This window comes from Leptonychotes weddellii, chromosome 4, assembly GCF_054177405.1.
Source record: "Leptonychotes weddellii isolate Sample4059 chromosome 4, ASM5417740v2, whole genome shotgun sequence".
NCBI lineage: Eukaryota > Metazoa > Chordata > Mammalia > Carnivora > Phocidae > Leptonychotes > Leptonychotes weddellii.
This window is the reverse complement of record NC_138372.1, coordinates 163353272-163377651: the sequence shown is the minus strand read 5'-3', so window position 1 is coordinate 163377651 and position 24380 is coordinate 163353272. Positions and strand designations below refer to the sequence as shown.

Below are 24380 nucleotides of genomic sequence, written 5' to 3'. Positions count from 1 at the left end.
ATGGCCAAGGTTCCTGGGAGGAATCCCAGGCACAAATCCTTGTACACAGCCAAAGGCAGCCTCCTGGCGTTTGGCTGCTTTGTTGGCATGGGGCAGGGGCCTTTTCTAAACGCTGGGGGAGGTGAGTCCGCTGACGGGCCAGAGGTACTGCCCCGCCCACGGTCAGGGTCTGGTTCTCCAAGGAGCACTGCTCCCATGCCCGTTCCAGAGGCTGAGGCTTTGCCAAGCGCCGTGCCAGGTGGAAAATGCCTGTCCGTGCCACACTCCCGCCAGCATCCCGGACAAGCGGCGAGTGGGAGGGGCCGCGGCTGTGAGCAGAGCCTCTAAGTTGCAGGAAGAGGCTCCGAGCAGGGGCCTGGGGTGGGGTTTGAAATGCTGGCTCGGGTCCAAAGTTATGGACAGGACATGTAAAGAAGGCGTATCATCTGTTCTCACACTTTTAAAAGGGATATGCCGCGTCCCGCGCCACACTGCTCTGCGGTCGGTCCTAGGAGCGGAGAATCAGCTTGCATCCCATACCCTCCACGTGCATCCCTGTGCATTCACACACACCATGGCGACTTGCACACTCAGACGAGCCGCGATGTCAGATACCCGTGCGTGCACACACCTGTGCCCATCCCCACGTACATTTGCACGGGAGGAGGGGCGGGGGTCGCCCCTGCACACTGACTACCACAGACCTAATGTGTGTCCAGGAATTAATTTCCTGGCACATAATTTGTTTACCCAGTCGCGGGCTTCTGAGAGGCTTCCCTGACGCAGCCCTGTGGTCACTCCCCAGCAGCGGCAGGGAGCTGCGTAGGGCCGAGGTCCTGAGCCCCGATGAACAAGAGAAGACGGGGAGGCCCCCAGTAGTCAAGGGTCCTGCTGCCACAGGCAGAGCCAGGGGCAGAGCTTATACCCAACCTCTCTCTCCTGGATGACTCCACCCCTGCCGCCTCGCTTCCCCACGTGTGGGTGGCTGTCCTCTGTCTCTAGCCCGTACACTTTATAGGGGCAGAAACTGTGTTTCTGGGCAGAAACCTCTAATTTCTCGGCAAGTACCCGCACCAGGGAGCCAGCAGGCGGTATGGCAAAGCACAGGACCAAGGTTCAAAATCAACCCTGCTCATTACCAGCTGTGTGGCCTTGGGCGAATTACTGAACCTCTCAGACCTTCAGTTTCGGCGCCTACAAAGAGGGCTCGTCACATCTGCTTCAGGGTATTGCTATGACGATTTCAGGAAGTGTTCAATAAATGCTAGTGAATGTCTGTTGCGTGATCCCAGGAAGGTCTTATCGGCATACATATAGAGCACTTGGCACGGGACGTGATAACACCCACTAAATGCAGCCCCTTTCTCGTGGCGCAGGGTGGATACTCTCCAGTAGAAGGAAGAAAAGAACAAAGAGATGGAAAAACCAGTCGTATCTGTAGTCACCTTTATCATAGTTCACGTTCCCAAGTCGACTTGGCTGAGTTTCTGAGCTCACTGCCCTGTCCTCCTCAATTTCTCTCTTCCCGGTTGGCATCTTGCTCCTTCAATTACAGAACTTTTAGATAATTTTTTACTATCCAATAGGGCAAGTCTTCCCTCAGAACGCTACTTCCTCAAAGTTTTTTCTTGGCAATTCTCACAACCTTTTCTTCCATATGAACATCTATAATCATTTTTCCAGTAAAATCCCACTGGGCGCCTGAGGGAACTTGCATTCCTATTATATATTAGTGAGCAGAGGACGGCCATGTATGGAGTTTGGCCAGAAAGCAAAGACCTGGTCGCCATCTGTCTCACAGCCCTCGCTGGGGGCGTCAGGATGCTCTGAGAGCTCCCTTTGTCTGGGAGCTCCTGGATCTGGACACCAGCGTGGGCTGGGTCGTGTTGGGTGCCCAGAGAAGGTCCTCGGGGTGAGGGGGAGCTGCAGAGAAGAGAGGTCCCGAGCCTCCCCTTCAGTCTGCTGTCTGGGTCTGTCCGGACTCTTGGATCCCATGCTGCATGGCCCCATAGCTGAGCCCGGGGATCTGGACCCCTTTCTTCCCCAGCACCTCCTGCTCTGGGAGGTAACGGGCTCCCGTGTACTTGGCCCTGCCTACAGCTTCTTTCCTTCTCCTCGCTCAGACTCCTGCTACCCTACACATCTCACCTCTCCTCCATCCACCCCTTGTCCTCCCAGCCATAGCAACCCCCAATAAAGGCTGCTTCAGCTCCTCGTGGTTGCTCTAGTCTGTAGGAAATGCTTGGTTGCCCCTCAGCTAGGAAAGCTCTGGAAGAAAGAGCAGGATTTGGCAGGGGAAGATCTAAATTGGAGCCCTGGCCACTTATTCATTGTGAGACTCTGAACAAGTTCCTTGCTTGCCTTAAGCTTCCATTTCTTTCTTCTGTAAAATGAAGTTAATATCTCCTTTTGTAGCACGGCTTGGCACCCACTGTGGGTGGGCACCACGCAAGGTTCAAAGGATTTCACAATGAATCACAGATACACTCCTTGCCCTCCTTAAACCTACTGCGGTGCTTGGAGGAACCTCCATCCCCCAGGTCCAGAGGCAACCGGGCTGTGGTCGGCCACCAGCCCTCAGCCTCAGATCTGGCTGAGTCAGAATCAGTGTCTTTGAGCCCGTGGGCGAGTCGCTTTACCCCTGAGCCTCAGCTCCCTCATCCACAAATGGGGCGCATTGATCCCCAAGGAAGCTGTCATTGGGAGTGGGTAACGAAATCCTTCTTGACGCCTTCCCTCTGTCTCTCGGCTTTACTACTGGCAGAAGGCACTGGCCGGGGCTGTGGGGTCTTGGATTCAGTTCTTCCCAGCCTCCCACCTCCTGCCCGCCCTGGGCCTGCCTCTAACCCACAGCCAGCAGGCTGCGTGCTTCTTGGAGGTGCGGACCCTTCCCCCTTCCCTTCGGAGTGCCTGGGCTAGACAGAGGAGAGAGAGAACCCTCGGGATCCCCCGAAAGAGCAGGTGTCACGTGCAGGGCCCCAGGGCACACGCTTCATAAGCTGTAGAGGGCTGTGCCAGCCGGAGGCACCAGCAGTCGGGGGTGGAAACCACCCCAAGCAATGTTTGCTCAAGAGAGGCACTTGTGTTGAAAGCTGGCATTTTCCTTTCCAGCTTCTCTGGGTGTTTTCTGACTCCTCTCCGTGTAGTATCCCCAGCACTTGGAGACTCACGTTCCAAACCCAAGACTTTACAAGTCTCCTGCCAGCGTCTTCGCTTAGCACTACGTGGGGATGAGTGACTGGCCCAAGGTCACACGGCCAGTCTGGGCAGAGCTGGGACTGGAGTCCAGGCCCCCGACTCCCCGCTCCAACAAGTGCCCTTTTCTGCTGAGTTTCAGGTGGGAAAGAAGGGCGTGGACCACTTGTTTGCTTTGTCCGCCCCCCGGGGGCTGCCCCCTCCCCCGACTCCACCAGCTGACCCCGCACAGCCCCACCCCCCCACCCCCCGGGGCTTCGCCCTGGCCCCTACGTGGGCGCCAGCTTGCCCCCACACTTCCAGCCCCTCTCGATCTGCCCACCCGTGTAGCAGAACGGGCTGGAGAACGGGATCGGGGGCCCCTCTGTAAGCCCCTGCAGGCGGGACTCACCGCGGCCAGGGCGCTTCCCGCGGCTACTGCTATCACCGCTGCCAGTGTCCAGGGCAGGAGCCACCTCATGCCTGGAAGTCAGGGGCAAAGGCATCGACCGAGCCGCCCAGAGGATCCGGCCGCCTCTCGGGGGAGCTGGGCCGAGAGACTGGCCTGGCCCATCAGGAGCAGGAGATATGCTGCTTCCCACAGCCCTGGGGGGGGGGTTTATTAAAGCAAGATCTGACGTCAGAGTTTAGGACAAACCCTGCATTTTCCTCTGAAAAAACTTTTCCTGCCTCTCTCTCTCTTTTTTTTTTTTCCTTTCTTCCCTCTGTCCCCACCTCCAGCCCAAGCTTGGCCAGCCTCTCGCTCTGACAGCTCTTAAAGGGAAAGTTACAGGGCTATGATTTCACACTGGGGCAGTGAATTCGCACAGAGGGAGCTGGGGTCATCCTGCCGAGGTATTTCACAAAGGTGGGGAGGGGGACATCGCAGGAGGGCTCAAGGTGGAGGCGGAGATACCCTTACCCCAGGCTGGCGGGGGGCTTTGAACGTGCTCCCAGCGGAGAGAAGTAAACTCCCTCCCGTTTCTTCAGACTGCTCCTACTTCTGGTTTTCATTTGCCATCATTCACTCTTCTCTCCCTGGCTGCAAGCAAAGGAGGGTGGCTCTGAGAGCAGCCATCTAGAAATGATAGGAATTTACAAATGACCTCAGCTCTGGGGCTCAGGTTCTCATCAGCCCTCCAGGACCAATTAAAGCCGTGGCGGCCAATTCACAGCCGTTCCTGTTTCCTATCATCAGCCCGAGAGGCCCTTCTGGTGCTGGCGCTGTCTCTCCACGTCTGGGCGCTTGTTATCACTGGTGGGCTCGGATGCCTCACCTGGTCCCTGCTGGACACTGCCACACAGGTGAGGGGTCTCCTCTGGGGCCCCGTCTACCCTTTTCCAGCCCCCTCATCCCCGTGGGGATCTCAGCAACTGCCTCCTGACTGGCCCCCAGCCTCCCCTCCCGACACCCATTGTCTATGTCCTCTACGACTTCCCAGAGCCATCAGAGCGAACCTTGGAAAATTGAACCAAGATCCCTCCTGGCTACAGCCTCCCCGAGCCTGCCCAGTGACTTAGGCGGAATCCCCAGTCCTGGCGAGGCGTCCGAGACCTCCCCGCACACTTCTCTGTCCACTCTCCCTGTGCTACACTTGACCATGCTGGCCGCCTTGCGGGTCCTCTCACACCCCAGCAAGGTCCCATCCCTGTGCTTCCCATAGCAGTCACTCCCTCTCTTCTCTTTTCCTTGCAGCCTCTACAAGGGGACGTGGAGCATGCATGGCTGCTCAGTGGTGGTGTAGGTTTGTGACCATAGACGTGACCCCTCAAGAGGGCTCCTAGAAAAGATTGAATCCTTTGGAAGGAGATTATTCTCTACTCATTCTTTTTACCTTGTGTGCAGAGTTGATGGCTGGAGCTGCAGCAGTGATATTGGGTACAAGAGGCACAAGCTTGAGGATGAAAAGCCAACGTGCTGAGGATGGTAGAGCAGAAAGAGGAAAAGAGCTTGGGGCTTTGGGATTTTATGGTGTTACTGAACCAAACCTGGAGCAGCTACCTCCAGACTTTCTGTCACATGAGCTAATTCAGTGACTTACTGAGTAAGCTAAAGTTAGATATTTTATTCCTTGGTGCCAAAAGTCTCCTAACTGTTACATGGGGCTTTACAAAAATCATGCATATCAAGTGCCCAAGGAGGGGGGGTATGTTACATGGAGACTGCTCTATAAATGTGAATCCTTGCTTCCTTCTTATAAACTTACTTGCTGCTCTTCAAAATAAGTCCCATGAAGCAAGTATGGTCAACAAGTGTCATTAACGGAGTCACGCAAGGTGTTAGGTGCTAATCCAGGTTCGGTGACCCTTTGATGGACACCAGGTGCAGATCGGTTCCATGCTATGAGCTATCTGATGACCATAAGGGAGACAGAGTGGAATCTCAGAGTTGCTAGCTGATCTGAGGGCATACACTAACTTAGTGGAAGGTCTGGGTCTGGAACCCAAGAATCTGAACCGTGACTGATAAGGCAGAGTCAGGATCTGACACTTCCAAGTGAGTGAGCTTGACCTGCCAAAGGCTCTTGATGTTCTCTGCTAGGAGCCAAGCAGAACCCAGAGAATGCTGGGTCGTTTGGGGAAATCTGTTGGTGGGGAGCAATTGGAGCAGACACGCCAAAGCATGATACAGTGCTGCTCACGTGCTCCTGCTGGGGAAGCCTCAGACGGCCCAGCTGGTCCCCCTGGAAGCTGCCAGCCTTCAGCATCCATGACACCTGGAGAGAGGTTACACAGTGACTCAGGCAGAGTGTTGCCACTTACTGGAGGGCCTTGGACAACCAACAGTCTCTCTGTACTTCGGTTTCCTTTGTGTAAAGAAATAGGATTGTGTTAGTGCACGAGACAGGTAGGTGTGTCCCAGCATTTGTGAATGGTGGCGTCGGAATGGACCGGTATGACTTGGTCGCCCTATGTCCATCCTGCTTCAGGGCTCCGGCGTCTTGAAAGAGCTCATGGTGCAGCCTGGGTGTGTGGCTGGGGTCCGCCTTGGTGGGTCGGGTGCAGGGCCAGACACTTCCTGCACGCGAGCTGGACAAACTCTAAGTGACTGGCTGGTGGTGACTGGGACTCTAGCTGCCATTTATGGGGCATCCACCATGTTCCAGTAACACTCAATGTCCCACCAAAGCCTCCTCTCAGATCCCGCTCTGGCCCCATCCCCATCCTGCAGATGAGGAAACTGAAGCCTGGGGAGATGAAGTACCGTGTGGCAGCATTCAGCAGGCGTGGCAGAATCGTGATCGGAACTCAGACCTGAGCGGCTTCAAAACAAGGCTTTCTTCCAGCAGGCCAAGTGTGGGACAAATAAATGGGTGGGTGCAGGAATGAATGAACACGGTAAATGGACAGACGGGTGGGCAGATGGAGGAATGCGTGCAGAGATGGGTCCACTGTCTGGAATGTTCCAGTTCCCAAGCTGTCCCAGGCTGGGCTCCACATCTGTTCTCTGCATCCATGTCTCCTTTCCCTGACCATTCTGCTGACACAGGCCCTGGGGGGTCTCATAGATGGTGAGGTGCAAGGGCAAGACCAGCCCCACGTCTTCCTCTCTGGGCCATATCCCCGGCAGCCGCCCAGAACCCAGCACGGTGCATGCCCAAGACACACTGAGCGAGCGGCCAGGTGAACAAGTGGAGCAGGTGAGGAGGTGCTGAGGGGATGTACGGACGATGAGGGAAGGAAGGAAAGAAGGAGGGAAGGAAGGAGGGAAGAGGGAGAGAAGGAGGGAAGAGGGAGAGAAGAAGGGAAGGGGAAGGAGGGAAGGGGGAGGGAGGGAAGGCAGGAAGAGGGAAAGGGGGAGGGAAGGGAGAAGGGGGAGGGAACGTAGGAAGGGGGAAGGAGGGAAGGAAGGGGGGCCATACAGGGCCCCATCTGCACATAGCCTTGTCTCCTCACTCCACCTCCCCCCTGCTCTCCGTGCCTCTCCCCACCCCCCACTCCCAACAGCAAGGACCTGCATCCTTGAACTCCTGCCATCCGTATGTATCTTTGTAAAATACGTAGTGAGGGTTTTGATTTAATAATCGAGTATGAAGCATGAACTATGTGCTAAGCTCTGCTCTGAGAACCTTACAGGGAGGGAGGTGCTGATTTCATCCCTCTATATATTTGGGGAAGTTGAAGCGCAGAGAGCTGAAGGGTCAGCAAGTAAGTCACAGTGCAGAGTCAAGAGCAGAGCGTGGGCTCTTCCTGCAGATGAAGGGCGGGATACGGCCTCCTGCAACCACCCTCCAGCTCCTGTTTCCCACTCACTTCTGTGGTTTTCTGAACCCTCCACTCCTTCTTTCTGGAGTGTGGCTTCTGCTGTTCCTCAGTTTCCCCAGTGTGCAATCTTCAGATTCGGCCTCATCACATTGCCCTCATGAGGGGCCCTCACGTGACCTCCAGCTCCCACCCGGCAGGCTCAGACAAGTCCCCTTACAGGCCAGTGGGAGGGTTTCTGTGAGATTCGGGCCTCACCGTTAGTTGTCACTGTGGCTGATGCCGTTCCTGTGTAGCTAATGCACAGGTCTGGGTGGGACCCTGCCTCCTGCCGTTCCCCGGCCGTGTGACTTCTCTGGTTTGCCTGCTGGTTTCTCTGCCTCTAACACGGGGATGAGGGAGGTGCTGATCGCTCTGAACTGTTCCCAGCCCAGAGTCAGTGCTGTGTGAGGGTGTGTTCAAGCCGCTGAGCACATCGGCAGGGCTCCATAGCACCCCTCGTCTGTAATGAATGTTCTCACTTGGCCTCTGCTGGGGGAGCGGGGCAGGGTCTGGACAAGGTCAGCTCTGTGACCTGCCCCCAGGCCTGACACACATCAGGCACTGCAGACGTGTGCGGCGAAGGACAGGGGAGGCTGCGCGGGGCAGGGTTTGCCTGGAGCCTCATTACCAAAAGCCTCCACTTCGCCTCTTGCAGAGTCCCTGTCTCCAGCTGTCTGCATGTTCTCTTTTAGTCTGAGCACAGTTTTGAGGAGCTTCCTGCAGCAGACCTCCCAGAGCTGTAAATACATTCCAAAGAGGGCCTGGAGGAGGGGGTTCAAGAACAGAGGTCATTTGAGAGCATTCCTAGGCCAAACAGTAAGGCCGCCTTGACCAGAACCAGATGCACGGAAGATTCCAGAGACGCTCAGGACCAGGCGCCCAGGAAGCCCCAGATCTGCTCACAGCCTATTTGTCATTTGTTTGTCCCATGAATGATCACCGAGCCCACATTGTGCAGGCAGTGCGATACCAGTTCCAGGGGCTCCTCAGACCCACACAACACACCCCTGCCTGGGAGAGAGAGGCCGGCTGTCCTGAACCAACCTGACCGCTTCCGAAGGCAGAGGAGTGAACGCGGGTCTGCTGTGCCTCCCTGCCACGCTTGCTCGGTGGCCCAGGTGGGGCTCTGCTCTCCTCCTGGGCCCCAAGCAAGGATGGAAGAACCCTTAAAGGGGTCACCCTTGACTCCAGGACTGCCTAGATTCCAAGGGGTCAAGGTAACCAACCCTCATGCTCAGCCAGAACACCTAGGTCTGCTCCAGGAGGCTGGAGTCACGGGGAGCCCCTGGATAGTTCCCCTGCTTACTCCTTGGCTCTAGAGCAACGACTGACTTGGGCAGGAGAACACCTCTAGCGTCAGCCATGGCCATAGGTGGGGATCCCCAGGACCCCCCCATGTCTCACCTGGGAAGGTAGAAGGGGAAAGCAAGAGCATTGGGGTCAGGTGGGTCTACACCAAACTCTCCCTTTGTTATGCATCATGTGGCAGATCTTGGGGAAGCCAATTCTAGTCTCTGAGCCTCAGTTTTCCTATCTGTAAAATGGGGTTAACAATCATATCTACCTCTTAGGGCCGTGATGGAGATTAAATTAGTTCTCGGTCTGTGGTAGATGCTGAATACATGGTTATGATTAATATGCTTTTTGCTCTTCATCACAGAGACTTCACCTGTGTCCCTTCCTGGGTCACCCCGAGCTTCCCCTGAGTGTCCTCTCCTCAGCATGGCTGGGGGTTGGGACCCAGTATCCCCAGTTCCTCTCTGTCTCTGCCTCCTCCAGTAAAATCCCATAGTCCTCCCAGTCCTCAGGCTGTGGGCTTCTGCCAGTCTCTTTGATGAAAATGAGCAGGGGGGAGTGGGGGCACAGGTGCCAATAGGGAAAGACAAATGGAAACAGTGAGACAGGGACAGCAGGGCCACCTAGGCTGACTGGCTCCTAATTCCCTGGTGGCTTTCTCCTAAAGGAGTGGCGGGGTCCTCTGACCTGAGACCCTTTGAATGCAAACACAAATGTGCCCTGAACTTGTCTACCCTGAGACCCCTTTCTGCCCGGACCCACAGGGTCTTTGGGGGCCCTCGACCTGGAGCATCCGTGGCATCTCCCACCTGGGATTCCCAGGTGGCTGAGAGGCAGCTGCTGTGGATGGGAGCAGGGACAGGCTCCCAGGACCACGCCAGTCCTTTCCATCTCTCCCCCAACTCTGAGCTGACCCTCAGTGACTCCAGAGATGGCAGTGATAAAAGGAAACCTCCTTCACCTTCTTCTAAAAGGACAATGCTATCTACCTCATGAGATTTTAGTGAGTCTTAAATTAAAGCAAATGAATCTGTGTCTCAGATCCCTGTGAAGTTGGCGACATGGGTTACTTCTCGGTTGGCTACTCGCCCAAGGCCTCTCTATGTTTTTTTTTTTTAAAGATTTTATTTATTTATTTGAGAGGGAGAGAATGAGAGACAGAGAGCACGAGAGGGAAGAGGGCAGAGGGAGAAGCAGACCCCCTGCCGAGCAGGGAGCCCGATGCGGGACTCGATCCAGGGACTCCAGGATCATGACCTGAGCCGAAGGCAGTCGCTTAACCAACTGAGCCACCCAGGCGCCCTCTCTCTGTTTTTTTTAAGACTTTAGTTTCTTAGTTTTAGGTTTAGAATAAAGCTGAGAGAAAGGTATAGAGATTTCCCGTATGCCCGCTGCCCATACATAGACACAGCCTCCCCACTATCACTGTCACCCACCAAAATGGCACGTTTTCTACCAGGGGTGAACCGACACTGACTCACGCTCATCACCCAAAGTCCACAGGCACAATAGGGCTCCTTCTTGATGTCGTACACACCATAGGTATGGACAGACATTCCATGGCCTGCAGCTGTTAAAATATCCTAGAGTATTTTCACCACCCTAAAACTCCTCTGTGCTCCGTCCACTCACCTCCCCTCACACCAACCCTCGGCAACTGCTGAACTTTTTACTGTGTCCATAGTTTTGCCTTTTTCAGAGCGTTATACGATCGGAATCCCGCAGTATCTAGCCTTTTCAGATTGACTTCTTCCACGTGGTGTTATGTTCTGAAGATTTCTCCATGTCTCTTTAGCGCTGAATAATATTCCATTTTCTGTATATACCACAGGTTATTTATCCACTCACCTACTGAAGGGCGGCTCGGTTGCTTCCAAGTGTGGCAGCTGCGAATCAAACTGTAATAAACATCTGCGTGCGGGTTTTTGTGTGGACATAAGTTCTCAGCTCCTTTGGGTAAATACCAAGGGGCTCAATTGTCGGCTCTATGGTAAGAGTAGGTTTCTTTTTGTAAGACACCACCAAATTGTCTTCCAAAGCGGTTGCTGCATTTTGCATCCCCCGCCATCAGTGAATGAGAGTTCCTGTGGCCCCATAGACTCGCCCACATTTGGTGCTGTCAGTGTTCTGGATTTGGGCCGTTCTAATAGGTGTGTAGCAGTTCCTCAGTATTGTTTTAATACTCCCATGTTTTATTTAATTCATTGCCTCAGAGCCGCTGGATGAAGCAGGTACTAACATCATCCCCATTTTACTGAAGCAGAAACGGGTTCACAGAGGTGAGTAAAGGGTCAAAGTCACCAGACGGGTGGAGCTGGGGCTTGGACCCCAGAATGCCAGGGCCCTTACCCACGTTTACGCCTCTCTGAGCGAGGGGCATGCAAAGCTCCAGGTCTCGTGCATGTTCGAGGAGGAAAGGAGAGTGATCTGGAGCCCTGGGCAGGCTTGGTGGGAAAAGTGGGTGCTCGTTGAGTGGTGGGGGCTGTGCTGGGTGTGGGTGGCAGTCAGCAGGAAGGTTGCCGGGTTCCAGGCTCGAAAGCAGCGAGCAGCCTGGTTTCGGAAAGGAGCATAATGTCACCCTTGTCCTTGGCACTGAGGCTTTTCAAAACACCAGTGAAGGAAACTCAGAGAAGCAGGTTCAAAGCCAGCCTGCAGGAGACTCCCCAGCCTTTGTGCCGCGTGGGGGGCTAGGTTGGGCCAGGGATGGGCCTGTCTGTTTCATTTTTGAGTTCCTGGGCATCTGGCCAGCCTCAGATGCAGCCCAGTGTGGTCTGGACATTCTCAAAAGTCACTGTATATGGAATTCACTTTTTAAAATGTACAGATCCCCAGGACTGCGACCCAGAGGTTCTGAGCTAGTGTGTCTGGGAAAGGCTGCAAATTTGCTTTTAAGCAAACACTTCCTGATAAGTCTGCGGGAGGGCTTCCCTGGAGCCTGCTTTGAGAAATAGGGCAGAGTAAGCAAGCCTGTGCCCTGGGTGTAAGCAGGCCTGAACTGGATTCAGCTCCTGCCAGCTTTTCACCTTGGAAGAGCCGTTTACATTCTCTGAGCCTCTTTTTTTTTTTTTTTAAAGATTTTATTTATTTATTTGAGAGAGAGAATGAGATAGAGAGAGAGATCATGAGGGTCAGAAGGAGAAGCAGACCCCTCGCCGAGCAGGGAGCCCGATGTGGGACTCGATCCTGGGACTCCAGGATCATGACCTGAGCCGAAGGCAGTCGCTTAATCGACTGAGCCACCCAGGCGCCCCTTCTCTGAGACTCTTATTTCTCATCTGTAAAATGGGCTGATGATGTGTTCTGTTGGGGACTGCGAGGTTGGAATGGAGCCACTGTGTTAGCGTGTGAGGGCTGCCCCCCAAAATGACCATAGCCTGGGTAGCTGAAATCAGTAGGCACATATCCTCTCATAATTCTGGAGGTCAGAAACCGGAAATCCAGGAGCTGGCCAGCCTGTAGTCCCCCCGGAGTTTCTAGGGGAGAAGGCTTCCGTGCCTCTTCTGGCTCCTGGTGGCCCCAGGCTTCCCTTGGCTTGTGGCTGCATAATCTCAGTGTGTGCCTCGACACGGCTTCTCTGTCCGTGTGTCTGTCCTCTGTGTGTCTCTATAGGGACATGAGTCATTGGACCAGGGCCCGCCCGAAGAGCCCAGGCTGATCTCATCTCAAGATCTTTATTTCCATTTGTAAAGACCTCTTTCCCAAATACGGTCACATCCCCAGCCTCTGGAGATGAGGACATGGACATGGCTTCTTGGCAGTCACCATTCAACCCATCACAGTGACGCTTATGAAAACTAGGTGTGATGCCTGGGACATAACAGGGGCTCCAAAAGCATGGATCTCCTCCTCCTCCCACTCTTTCTTGTCTCTCTCTTGGGAAATCCTGTCATCTCCACCTTCCAGACAAGGTGCAACATGACTTCTCACCACTTCTACAGCCACCACACAGGGCCTGGGACAGTGTCGCCTTGGGCGGGTGGCCATCCTGAGAAGCTCTGGGTGGCGCTCTGATGGCTGAGGCTGGACACACAGGTACAGAGCAGCTGCGGTCGGGGGCCGGTGGGGAGGTGCCCTGGCTGGCCCTCAGGAGAACTGGGGCTTCCAGAGTCAACCCAGCTGCTCGACATTTCCTGGGGGTCGTGGGCCGACAGCTCCCCATCCAGCCCCATCCAGGAGGCCTCCTGTCTGCAGCTTCAAGGCTCCATGGCTCTGTATCCAAATGCCCATTTCTGCTGTACAGGCTGTGTTCGTTTGGAGGGAAGGGAGCTTATCAAGGGCCCCAGCAGAAAGTGGGGTTTTCTAATGTGAAAGACCAATGTCCTTTCCCTTGTGCCCAGGACTGCTCCTGACTACCGTCCAGCCTCATCTCGTACCACACACCCTCCCCTTCCCTCAGCTCAGGCTAGGCTGGAAATAATGGGTTCCATTGAAGCACATGGGAAGTTTTTTAATGGAATTTCAGGCATTGAAGCTTACACACACGAGTACTGAACAGGGCTGCGCAGATTTGGGAGGAAGGAGGTGGGGGGAGTCGGAGAATCGTCCCTGCTAAGTCCGCCAGATTTTGATTTTGACCCTGCTGCCCATTATGACAGCCGTGCCCACCTGGTCTCTGGCAGTTACCCCTCTGGATCTTCATCATCCTCACTGAATTCAGAGAGCCCGTTGGCTGGAGCAGCTTCTGCTGTCAGCAGTGGCCTGCCGAAGATGTCCACATTAGCATCTCTCCCATCACCAATGCACTGCCAAAGGCTTGGGGACCTGGGTATCCCTGGGACTCTCCTGGGGGTATAGCTCGGGGCAAGTGAACAGATGTATTAAAAAAAAAAATCCCAGTAATCCAGTCTCCCTAACTCCATTATGGAACATTAAGAAAGTTCTGGTATGCCAACTTCATTCTATACTGGCCACCTTTGGGTCCGGGTTTCAGGGACTTTACCTAACTGACTGTTAGAACCACTCCCAGCCGTTTGAGCCGACACGCTGGACCACAGGTGTCTGGATCATGAGCTCACGTCAATAAATAAGGCTTGATCCAATATCATGTTTCTTTCACCCTAGTCTAACATCCTTATGAATCGTGTAAATGCACATGACTCAAGTGCCTATGGATATAAATCAGCAAAACTTTGTAGGTGACAAACTGGACCCCTAGTGCTGCCGGAAATTGCATGAGGCTGTTAATCTGGAGGCAGTGAGAGGTGGTGGAAGTGGGTCTTGGGGAGGACCAGCCCGTCCTGACATGCAGAACATTTCTTAGTGGGTTCTACAGACGGGTGAAGATGATCTTCTTAGATGGGAAGGGAGGTTTGTTCCACCTGGAAAGTGAAGCTTACAGAATTAAGGAGTCCACGGTCCTCAGATTCATTGAAATGCCCATCTGTCCTCATCTCAATATTGAGGGTACCACTCTTTCAATGCCTTCTTCCTTGCAGGCTATGAATTCAATTTGCATTATCACTCAGTCACCCCAGGATTTGATGTTGGGTTTGGCTTTCAGAAATCTCAACCCTTTGACTACCAAAGACAAGGATTTCTTTCAGAACCACAATGGAAACACACACACACAGACAGCCCTACTGGTTCACACATCCTGGATGTTGGGAGAAAAACATTCTAGACACATGGCATCCTGCTATAGTCTCAGTTCTCCCAAGCTCCGGCTGGGAATGGGGAAGTCTGCCATGTGGTCTTGTCCGTCAGCGGCTGGATGCTTGGGACCAAGGGCTGGGAGTCACTGCCTCCTGAAAGCACATCCACGCACTCCCCCTGCTTCCCGAAGATGATCCGCGGAAGATGAAGCCTGCATGGCCATGCACCTCTCCCATTATAGGTTGGGGCAGCCATTCTGCAGAGCAGTCAACACGGCTTGATAAAATACCATGCTCAGGCTTTTGCCCTAAGGCGCAGCACCCCTACTCCTTGTGTATACGCCTTGAGTCATTTCCCTGGGGGCCATACGTGGGCCCTAGAGGAAGACACTAACCCAGGTTTTGCTTGTGGTGATGAGGAGCTGGAGGCAAACTTCCTTCCACCTTGGTTGGGCAAAAGGGGAGGTAAACTGTTGACGATTCCAGCCCGAGGGTCCCGTGTGGCAGTTAGAAACAACAGACGGATGTGTACAGAGCCACAGGCGGGGACCTTGCAGCCCCGCGCTGGAGGAAGGACCTGAGATGGGAATGAGGCCTCCAGCCAGCACCCCTGACGTGCATCCAAGTCAGAGGCACACAACCCAACTCCCTTCCTACAAGCGTATGTTGGCGTTCGAGGGCTCGCGCTTCAGATGCTGCCCATGGCAGTAGGGGGAGGACGGCAGGGGAGGGCTGGGAGGAAAGGGCACAGAATGGACCCAGAAAGGAAATCTTGACAGTACTGATGATAGCGGGCCATGGACGGGGCGAGTGCAGCTGATTTTCCCCGTCGGAACCCAGGCAACAAAACACATTTAAGAGAAATTGGAAACCAAGGAGGAGGTGAACAGAGGGAGGAGGGAAAGGAGAGGAAGAGGAAGAGGATGGAGAGGAGGAGACAGGGGTGGGGGTGAGGGAGGTGGGGGGAGAGGAAGGCAAATATAGGTTTGCACAAAAAGCTGTGCAGGGTTGCTCACAGAGGTTTTATTTGTAACAGCCCCAAACTGGAAACAAGGAAAATGCCCTTCCCCGGGTGAATGTCTAGACCAACCAGGGCGAGCGTACTGTGGAATGCTATTATGCAATAAAAAAGAACAAAGGAAATTGGTCCCAGAAAGGACAGGGAAGGGAAGGAGGATCTGAGGGGAATCTCCCATGGTCCAGGCACTTCTAAGTTCAAGGCTCACTCTATTCCCACGGTAACCTTATGGCGCCAGGCAGTAGAATGCCCCTTTCACAGCTGAGGGAGGTGAAGCTTGGGGGGATCACAGAGTGTATTGGGCTGCCATTAACAAGCACCACAGCCTGGGCGGCCTAAAGAACAGAAAGTTATTTTCACATGTGTCTGGAGCCAGAAGTCTGAGAATGGGGTGTGAGCAGGGCTGGTTTCTTTGAGGTCTGTCTCCTGGGCCTGTAGACAGTTGGCTTCTCTTCATCTTCACATCGTCTGCCCTCCAGGCGTGTCTGTGCCCCCATCTCCTCTTCTTATAAGGACACCAGTCATATTGGATCAGTGCCCACCCTAAGGACCTCCTTTTCCTTTAATCACCTCTTTAAAGACCCCATCTCCAAATGCAGCCACAGTCTGAAGTTCTGGGGGGAAGGACTTCAACATACGAATTCTCGGGGAGGGAAGGACTTCAACAAACGAATTTTGGGGGAGAGACACCATTCAGTCCATAACAGGCGGCTGGTAATCAGCAGAGCTGGACTTGAACCCAGGCCTTCAGGGTGGTTCAGCCCTTCCTCCACCCACAGAGGGCCCCAGTCGCAAGTACACACAGCGAGCACTCTGCCTGGCCTCACAGGCTCGTAAACCTGTCTGCTTTGACTGTGTCTGTGTGGTGGCTGGGCCAGGCCCTGGCTCCCTGCACACGCCCTGGCCAACACTTGTGAATCAATCATGAGTGCGAATTCTCCAGGGACGGGCGAGTGGATGTGGTGAGAGGCAGGGCCCAGGCCACCGGGCGGTGACTCAGCTGAGCAGACTGAGCAGACTGTGGGCCGCGATTATGGGAAGCCGGCCGCTACTGGGTTTGCTCTCCCTCGGCAGAGCGTGGAGATGAACAGCAGGGCTGTGGCAGGTCTGGAGGAATCGCTCTCTCCCTTAGGCACGACACTCGGCTTCCTTCAGCAGAGGGCCAGCCAGCTGGAATGTGACCCTATTCCCTGGAGTTCTGAACACTTAGGAGGTTCTAGGAGTCAGACAGTATCCCCTGCTTATGCCATTTCCTGCCAAGACCGTCTGGAACATTTGGAGATGGTCGTGGTTTCTTGCCTCTGCAGAGTGATGCTACCCTCTGAGTGCTGTTGAGTGCTAGATGGTCTCAAAGTTCTTCCCGGTTTTGTGCCCAGCTTCCAAGTCACAGATGGAGACACAGATACTGCGGTGGCGAAGCAATGTGACGGCCCCTTACGCTCTGCCCCAGCCCAGCTATTCCCCCTGCTGGGCCGAGTCTCTCACTACCGTCTGGGTAAAGTGAGTCAAGTGTCTGCAGACCCAACCATAAGCTAGGCCTATACTCCCAGAGGTACCCCAAGGTGAACAAGGGGACAAGCCGAGGTCTTGGCCACTGCAGCGCCATGAGGGATCATGGCGGGTCCACATGCAGCTTCCCCATAAGGCAGACTCAGGTCATCTGCGCTACGGACAAGGAGAGCAAATACTGGAAAGCCATGGACGGGTCATAAAGGGCACATTGAGGATGTGTAAGAGTCTGGTCACTAGGTAGGGGGGTAGAGGGAGACTCAAATTTCAGGTAGAGGAAAGAATGCACACCTTCACAATGCAATCTAACATTTACTGAGATATCTGTGCCTCTTAAAGCATTTGACAAATATTCACTCATTAATCTTCACTACAAAACAAAACACAGCTCTATTTCATATGTGAGTAAACAGAGGTGTGGGTAAATTAAATCGCATGCTCCAAATTTCATGGCTAGTAAGTGGCAGGGATCCGATTGGAACCCACAGCATGTGCCTCTTGCTTAACACTGTTGCAGTCTTGCTGTCTATAGCAGTGATGATTTTCCCAGGGCCAGACACTGGAAGGAGCTACGGTTATGGTGGTCAACACAGCTGTGGTCCCAAAAACAATGTACAAGAAAATAGTTAAGTTCAATACTATGCAATAACATCACAATGGAGGCAAATGCAAGGACTTATGGAAACACCGAGGAGACGGGTCACTCATTCTGCGAAGGTGTGGGATGTGGGGCAAGGTGGGTGGGAGTTTGCGGGTGGAAGAAGCTGAGATGGGAAAGGTAGATTTCCATGAGGTGGGCCAAGGGAATATGGCTTTCCAGGCAGAAGGAAAAGCAGGTGGCCCAGGGGTGGGAAAGGCCCCTGCATGTTTGAGGGGCTGTGAGTTCAGCCAGCAGGAGACTCTGAGGGCGAGTGGTTGGGAGACCAGCAGAGGGGCCAGATCCCCCAAATCCTTGTGGCCCTGTATGTCCTTTGAAGGGCTGCGGGAGCCATTTAAAAAATATTACAGGACAGATGAGGTCAGATCTTCTAGAATGTTTCCTATCGCTGCTCTAGGGCAGGAGCATGGCGGAGAGAGTATTGGAGGCAAGGAGTCCAGTTAGGAGCCTGTGGGGCTATTGTGACAGAGGCGGCTTGGCTCAGGCCACACGAGGCAAGTTGCAGAAGCAGAGCTTAATGCTGAATGAAGAGTGTGTCAAGATGGAAGGGACTTTACCCTCCAGGTAAAGGGAGCTCCCAGGGCTGCTGAGCAGGGCTGACATGGTGAGGGATGGGTGAATGGACAAAGGAAGGAAGGGATGGATGGGTTGGCTGTGGTGTGGAGAAAGGTGTGAGGCCTTTGCCACATCCATATTCCTGGGGCACTAGGGACTTTATTTATTTATTTATTTATTTATTTATTTATTTATTTAAATATTTTTATTTATTTATTTGATAGAGAAATGGCGAGAGAGGAAACACAAGCAGGGGGAGTGGGAGATGGAGAAGCAGACTTCCCGCGGAGCAGGGAGCCCGATGCAGGGCTCGATCCCAGGACTCTGGGATCATGACCAGACGTTTAATGACTGAGCCACCCAGGCACCCCAGGGACTGACTTTAGAATCTGAGTTCCCAGCACATGCAGGCTCCACTCCTGGGAGTAAAGCAGCTGTAAGTGGAGGTGACAGGAAAGGTGAATGGCTCATTCAACCATCCAGCAGCATGCAGCATGGATGGATGGATGGATGGATAGATGGAAGAAGGTAAGAATGGATGGAAAGGCACAGTTTGGGACAAGCCTGCTGTAGTTCATGTTCTGCAGAGTGCACAGTATGTGAAGCAATGATGGCAGAGATTCTATACTGAAATCAGAGAGAGTTGAAGACCAGATGATGACTCTTTAGCCACTATTCCTGTTGCTTTGAATGTTGTTAGGGCTTCCCACCTCAGAGGATCTCCTCTTTGCAGGTTTCCCTGAACCTTCAACTAGAGATTTCTCTCTCTCTCTCTCTCCTCTCATTCCTGTAACAGTTTGTTTCTCCCGGTACAATTAAAATGACAGTTATAGATTTTACACATAAAATATACGTGTCCTATGTGTAGTATTATTTGGATATACTTTGAACTCTCTCAAAGGATTCTGAGATTTTGGGGGGGCAGAAGTGGGTCTTCATTTAGCTGTGTATGCCATAGTGTTTGACCTGTGTTCAGTTAAGAGTTTACAGGAAGGAAGGGAGGAATGGAAAGAGAAAGGGTGGGAACAAAGAGAAAAGAAGAAAAGGAAAAGAAAGCATAAAAAGTGAAAACAATAGACAAAAAGATGACTGAATTGGTAAAATGAATATATGGGTAGATGGATGGATGGACAGAAGGATGGGTGGAAGGGTGGATGGATGGGTATATGGATGGATGGATGGGTGGAAGAATAGAAGGATGGATGGAAGTGTGGAGGAAGAATTGATGGAAGGATGGATGGATGCATGGAATGATGGATTGACAGATGAACGGTTAGATGAATAGATGGGTGAAAGAATAGATGGGTGGATGGATGTTAGATGGGTATATGAATGGATGGATAGATGGATACATTGGTATATGAATTTGTGGATAGATGGATGGATGGAATAATGGTTAGAAGGATGGATAGATGGTTGGGAGGATGGATAGATGGAATGATGGATGGATGGATGGATGGATGGATGGATGGAAAAGATGGATGTATGGATGATGGATAGACATGAATGGATGGATTAAATGGATAATTAAATAAATGAAGAAACAGGAATGCAGGAGAACTAAAGATCAATTTGATTTTTTGCAAACCATTGGGATCGCAGGGCCAGCCCTACAGCCTACAGCCTGGCGGTCTCAGAGAATGGAGGTCTCTGGGCTGGTTGTTGGAGGAACAGGGCCTAAAGACCTGACCCCCGGGTCTGATTTCAGAGCTGTTTCTACTTATGAATCTGTGTGGGTATAAGCAATAGGGGAGACCTCAAATATTCCTGCTTAGGCGGTCTTGAGGCAAGTTGGTTAATCACTTGGCACGCAGTTTCTCCTTCTCTTAAGTGGGTATACAGTGCTGATCACTTGGGTGTGTGGCCTCCATGCAGCATTGAGTTTGTGTACTTTGCCCTCTGCTGCCCTGTGATTGGTGCAGAGTGAGTACACCTTCCCTCTGGGTCCAAGTATGGGGCGTTGGCTTCTGCAGCACACTCAGGCATTACTTCACTGTAAGTCCTCAGGCTGGTCCTTCTCTTCTCTGGGCCTCAGTTTCTCAATCTGTAAAATAAATTATTGGACTGACCATCTGAGGGAAACATCCACCTCTGACTCTCCCTGAGTTGCCCAGAGAACCTCAGCATCTTCCTCAGGTTGAGGGGAATCGAGGACAGCTCCCTTGCTTGGCTGACTGGCAGTCCCTGGCTGGGATGGCACCCAATTCATTTACCTTGCAGACTACAGGGTCATCTTTGGCTCTGCGTGGGCAGCCTTGCCCCAAGGGCACCTGGTTCCCATTGTCCCCAGCCTATGTGTCTTGCCTGGGCACAATGCTGCCTGTCTTCTCTCTTCAAGATCTGGGTTAGATAAACCATCTGCTTTCTTCTTTCTCCTTGTTTTCTATGAGTCTCAGCAAATTCTGCCTCAGAGAAATCTGCCAGGTCAGTGGGAACCTGGTGTTTGTCAAAAGTGAGCTCAACATGATCTTCCACAGGAAAAACAGCCCAGACTGGTTTCCAAAACAACTCACCCCAACCTCAGATGCGGCAGGTTTCCGGGGTGCAGGGAGGGCATTGAGGCTCAGGGCGCCCTGGAGAAGAATCAGTGTGAAACCAGACTTTGCCGCTCATTTGCGGGGTATCTTTGAACAAGCTACTTAACCTTCCAATTTATTCTTCTGCAAGTGACAATTACTAATAATTGACCAGCAGGGCTTTTATGAGAATTAGAATAGAACCTTTATAAAGAATCTGGCCAAATGTCTGGCATGTGGAGAAATGCTGGCTGTTTTAAATACCAATTTTTATGCATGCATATCCCTGTGTGTGTGTATGTAATTTATATATTTTTAAAAATAATATTTGTTTATCAAATAGACTTTTTAAAGAGGAAAGTCAAGAGGCACATAGAGATTTCACTCCTAGAGTGAAGCTACCGTTTTGAGTGACTTTCAGTTTTTTTTCTGTACATATGTATATATTACATATATATTTAGAAACCAAAGTCATGCTAATTTTATTTATTTACTTTTTATTTGATATTTTAAGCTAAATATTTTTGTGTCTTCAGCATCCTGTGAGAGCCTGGTCTGAAGTGGCTGCATGATATCCCGTATACGGACACACTGTGGTTTATGCGAGCAAACCCCTATCATTGGACACTTAGCTTTTTTCCAGCTTTGTACCACTCTAGCTGTGCATGCTCAGGATTTGAACCGAAGTCTGTCTGAGACCAAAGCCCAGGATGAATACCTGACCCATGAGGTCTCCTCAGGGCTGAGGCGGTGATGCCTGCCAATCTCCGAAGTTTCAGTCTCTACCTCTGCCCAACTTGTACTCCCCCTGGCTCCTCCCTGGACCTCCCTCCAGAAACCCAGTAGCCTGGTTGCCACCCACATCCTCACTAAGGAGCTACAGATGTGCCCTTTTTAGAACCTATACCCATTCCCTTCCCTTGTGGCTTGCCTGGTGGGAAGCGGGGGGGATTAGGAGATTTAGGAGTAAGAGGGGTGAGGAGACATGCTGAATAAACCTGGGCAGGAAGGGTGGAATTTGATGAGAATGGTTTTTTTTGTTTGTTTTCATTGTTCTTTATTTTTTATTTTTTATTTTTTATTTATTTTGTCTTTTAGGGCTTGGCCCAAAGCTTCAAAGCCGAACTTCAGAAGTTTCTCTTGTAAATCTGTTTTTGTTTTCCTAAGTGCAAGAAACACAGCACTATGTATTTCTGGTCCTATTTAAGCCGAACTTCAAAAGTTTCTCTTGTAAATCTGTTTTTGTTTTCCTAAGTGCAAGAAACACAGCACTATGTATTTCTGGACCTATTTATTCCACATTAAGACCACATTGCAAGGGGCTGGGAAGGGGGCAAGGTCCATGCTGGATGCAGCCCCTGGTTCCTCCTATGTATGCATGCATTCTTAAAACATAGCTCAGGAGAAGAGGTGGCCCGTAGAGATCAGAGCATCCAACCTCCCACTTTGCAGCAAACACCTCTCAGATCTCCCTGCAGCTGTCCTCCCCCACCTCCTCCCCTCCCATCTGCTAGAGCCACTGACCTAAAATAGAAACCTGACCATTGCATTGTCTTTCCTTAAATCCGTAAAGTCGTGTTTTTGCTCTCAAGGTAAGACCAAGCTTCAAAAGCCTGGGGCTCAGACCCCTTTGGGATGTATCCTCTCCTGACCCTTCACCCCGGTGCCTTCCCACCCTCTGAATCTGACCCAGTCAAGCACCTAGAGTCTTTCAGACTCTTTCTCTTTTGTTCTGGACCTTGCTCATTCTGTTTTCTTGGCCAGGAAGACACATCTTTGATCTTACCTTCTTTCATAAAGCCTTCACTTGGCCAGCCCCTAAGGCGAGGTCTTAGTTGGGTAGGTTCTAGGTAAGGCAGTCTGGGTTTTAATCCTGGTTATGCCCTGTGTGGTATTTGGCAAGTGACTGAACCTCTCTGAGTCCCACTTTTTACAAATTAAAATGGGGCTAATAATTCTACCTCCTCAGAGGGTCAAGATGAAGATTCAGGGGGTTGTTACATATGAAGTGATCAGCACAGGGCCTGTCATCTAGTCCAGATTCAAGAAATGTTAGTGTATTCTTTTTTTTGTTTGTTTTTAAAGATTTTATTTATTTATTTTAGCGACAGAGCACAAGAGGGGGCAGCGAGAGAGGGAGAAGCAGACTCCCTGCTGAGCAGGGAGCCCGATGCGGGACTCGATCCTGGGACTCCAGGATCATGACCTGAGCCGAAGGCAGTTGCTTAACCAACTGAGCCACCCAGGCGCCCCAAGAAATGTTAGTGTATTCTTGAGCTCAGGCATCACCTCTTTTGGAAGATTACAGATGGCTGGGAATTCTTTGATAATCTTTTAGTGGAAGGTAGAGTCAATGCTTACTCCCCTTGAGATTGGACTGGTTCCATCACTATTTTGACTAGTAAAGTACAGCAGAAATCACTCAGTTGGGGTCTAAACTTTAAAAGGATGGGAAGCCTCCCCCATGGTCTCTTGCAACCTACCATAGAGGCCCTGAGACTACATGAAAAGCAGAGGTGCCCACCTAAGCCCAGCCTTCTAGCCATCCCTTCCAAGCAGCCATGTTGGAGGTGGGTGCTCCAGCCCCCGCTGACACCACGTGGATCAGAGATGAACCACCTAGCTGAGTCCTTCTCATGTTCCTAAATGATAAAATTGTGAGCAAAATAAAATGGTCATTTTAAGACACTGAGTTTGGGGTACTTTGTTTTGTAGTAATAGATAATTGAAATGTTTCTCTAGGAAGCTTCCTGGAATTTCCAAGTTTTGGGTTTGCGGGTCTTCTGGGCACTGGGTTCCGCTCACTCGGTCTATATGCTTCACACCTATGTTAACAATTACTGACGTTTAGCTGAGTGGGTCATTCTAACTGATTCTGGGGGTGGAATTATCCATGGAATCCACGGAGAGACAGGAGTTCAGATGAGCAGAGAAGGGTTCCTGCTCTCACAGGAAGAGGGCAAGAGTCCACTGATCCTTCTCACCAGGCAGGATGTGCGAAGGGGCCAAGAGAACAGGGCACCATATCCTGGCAGAAAGCTCTCTGCCTGGGAGGCAAAGTCAGGAGTTCAAAAAGACTGCTCTTTTGCCAGAGAGCATCACCTCTGGCTGTCACCGCCTTTTGCCACCTCTGTAATTTTGTTTTCCGTTCTGCAGCTGGTCCTGGGATGGACTCAGACTCAGACTCAGCCCTCGTCTACTCTCTCTCTCTCTCTCTCTCTCACACACACATGCACGCAAACACACAGGGCATCTGTTTGTAGCAGACTTACCTGAAAGCTTCGAGGACATGCAAGGAAGTTTATTCACTGTAATACTAACAAAATAAACTTGAATGACACCCATCTCTCATCTTACTGGGTCACGAGCTTCTCTGCTGTATGGCTTGGCCTCTCTCTTCTCTTTTCTCCCCACCCCTCAACCCTGAATTCATCTTTATTTCTAATACTTCCTGATTCCTTGTCTCTTACTCATTTATGCCTACAAGGCCTCCAAACCAATCTCAAGTTGCTGGTCAAAGTCACTCCCTGAACAAACATCTGTGTTAAAATGTCACCTTCCGAGAGAGACGCCCGGGACCATCTTGTTGAAAATGGCCAAGGCCCCTCCTCTACCACTTTACCCAGCTTGATTTTATTCAAAGCATCCACCCCTACCTAATACTCTACATATTTTATGTTTGTTATTGTGTCTTTCCCATCAGAGTGTAAATTCAAGGAGGCCAGAGACTTTGTTATCTTTACTATTAAATCCATTCAGTCCAAAAGAATGTAGGCACAGCACTGGGGCTCCATAAATATTTTTGCAAGTATGAGTATGAGTAAATGAATGAATTGAAG

At 51.8% G+C, this 24380-nt stretch overlaps 1 protein-coding gene and 1 long non-coding RNA gene across 2 annotated transcripts in view; both read right to left on the bottom strand.

Annotated features, from left to right (window-relative positions):
• Positions 1-3819, bottom strand: part of CCN4 (cellular communication network factor 4) — a 36692-nt gene extending 32873 nt beyond the window's left edge. The window contains exon 1 of the mRNA XM_031030492.2: positions 3566-3819. Coding sequence (XP_030886352.1) covers positions 3566-3634 — 69 coding nt within the window. The 5' untranslated portion in view covers positions 3635-3819. The remainder of the gene's footprint in view (positions 1-3565) is intronic.
• Positions 3820-17216: 13397 nt separating this feature from the next.
• Positions 17217-23945, bottom strand: LOC145721160 (uncharacterized). Its single transcript, XR_014144625.1, has 3 exons — positions 23814-23945; positions 20015-20069; positions 17217-17405 (listed from the first exon to the last, which is right to left on the bottom strand). It is a non-coding gene; the product is annotated as an uncharacterized LOC145721160 (long non-coding RNA).
• Positions 23946-24380: the final 435 nt, after the last annotated feature.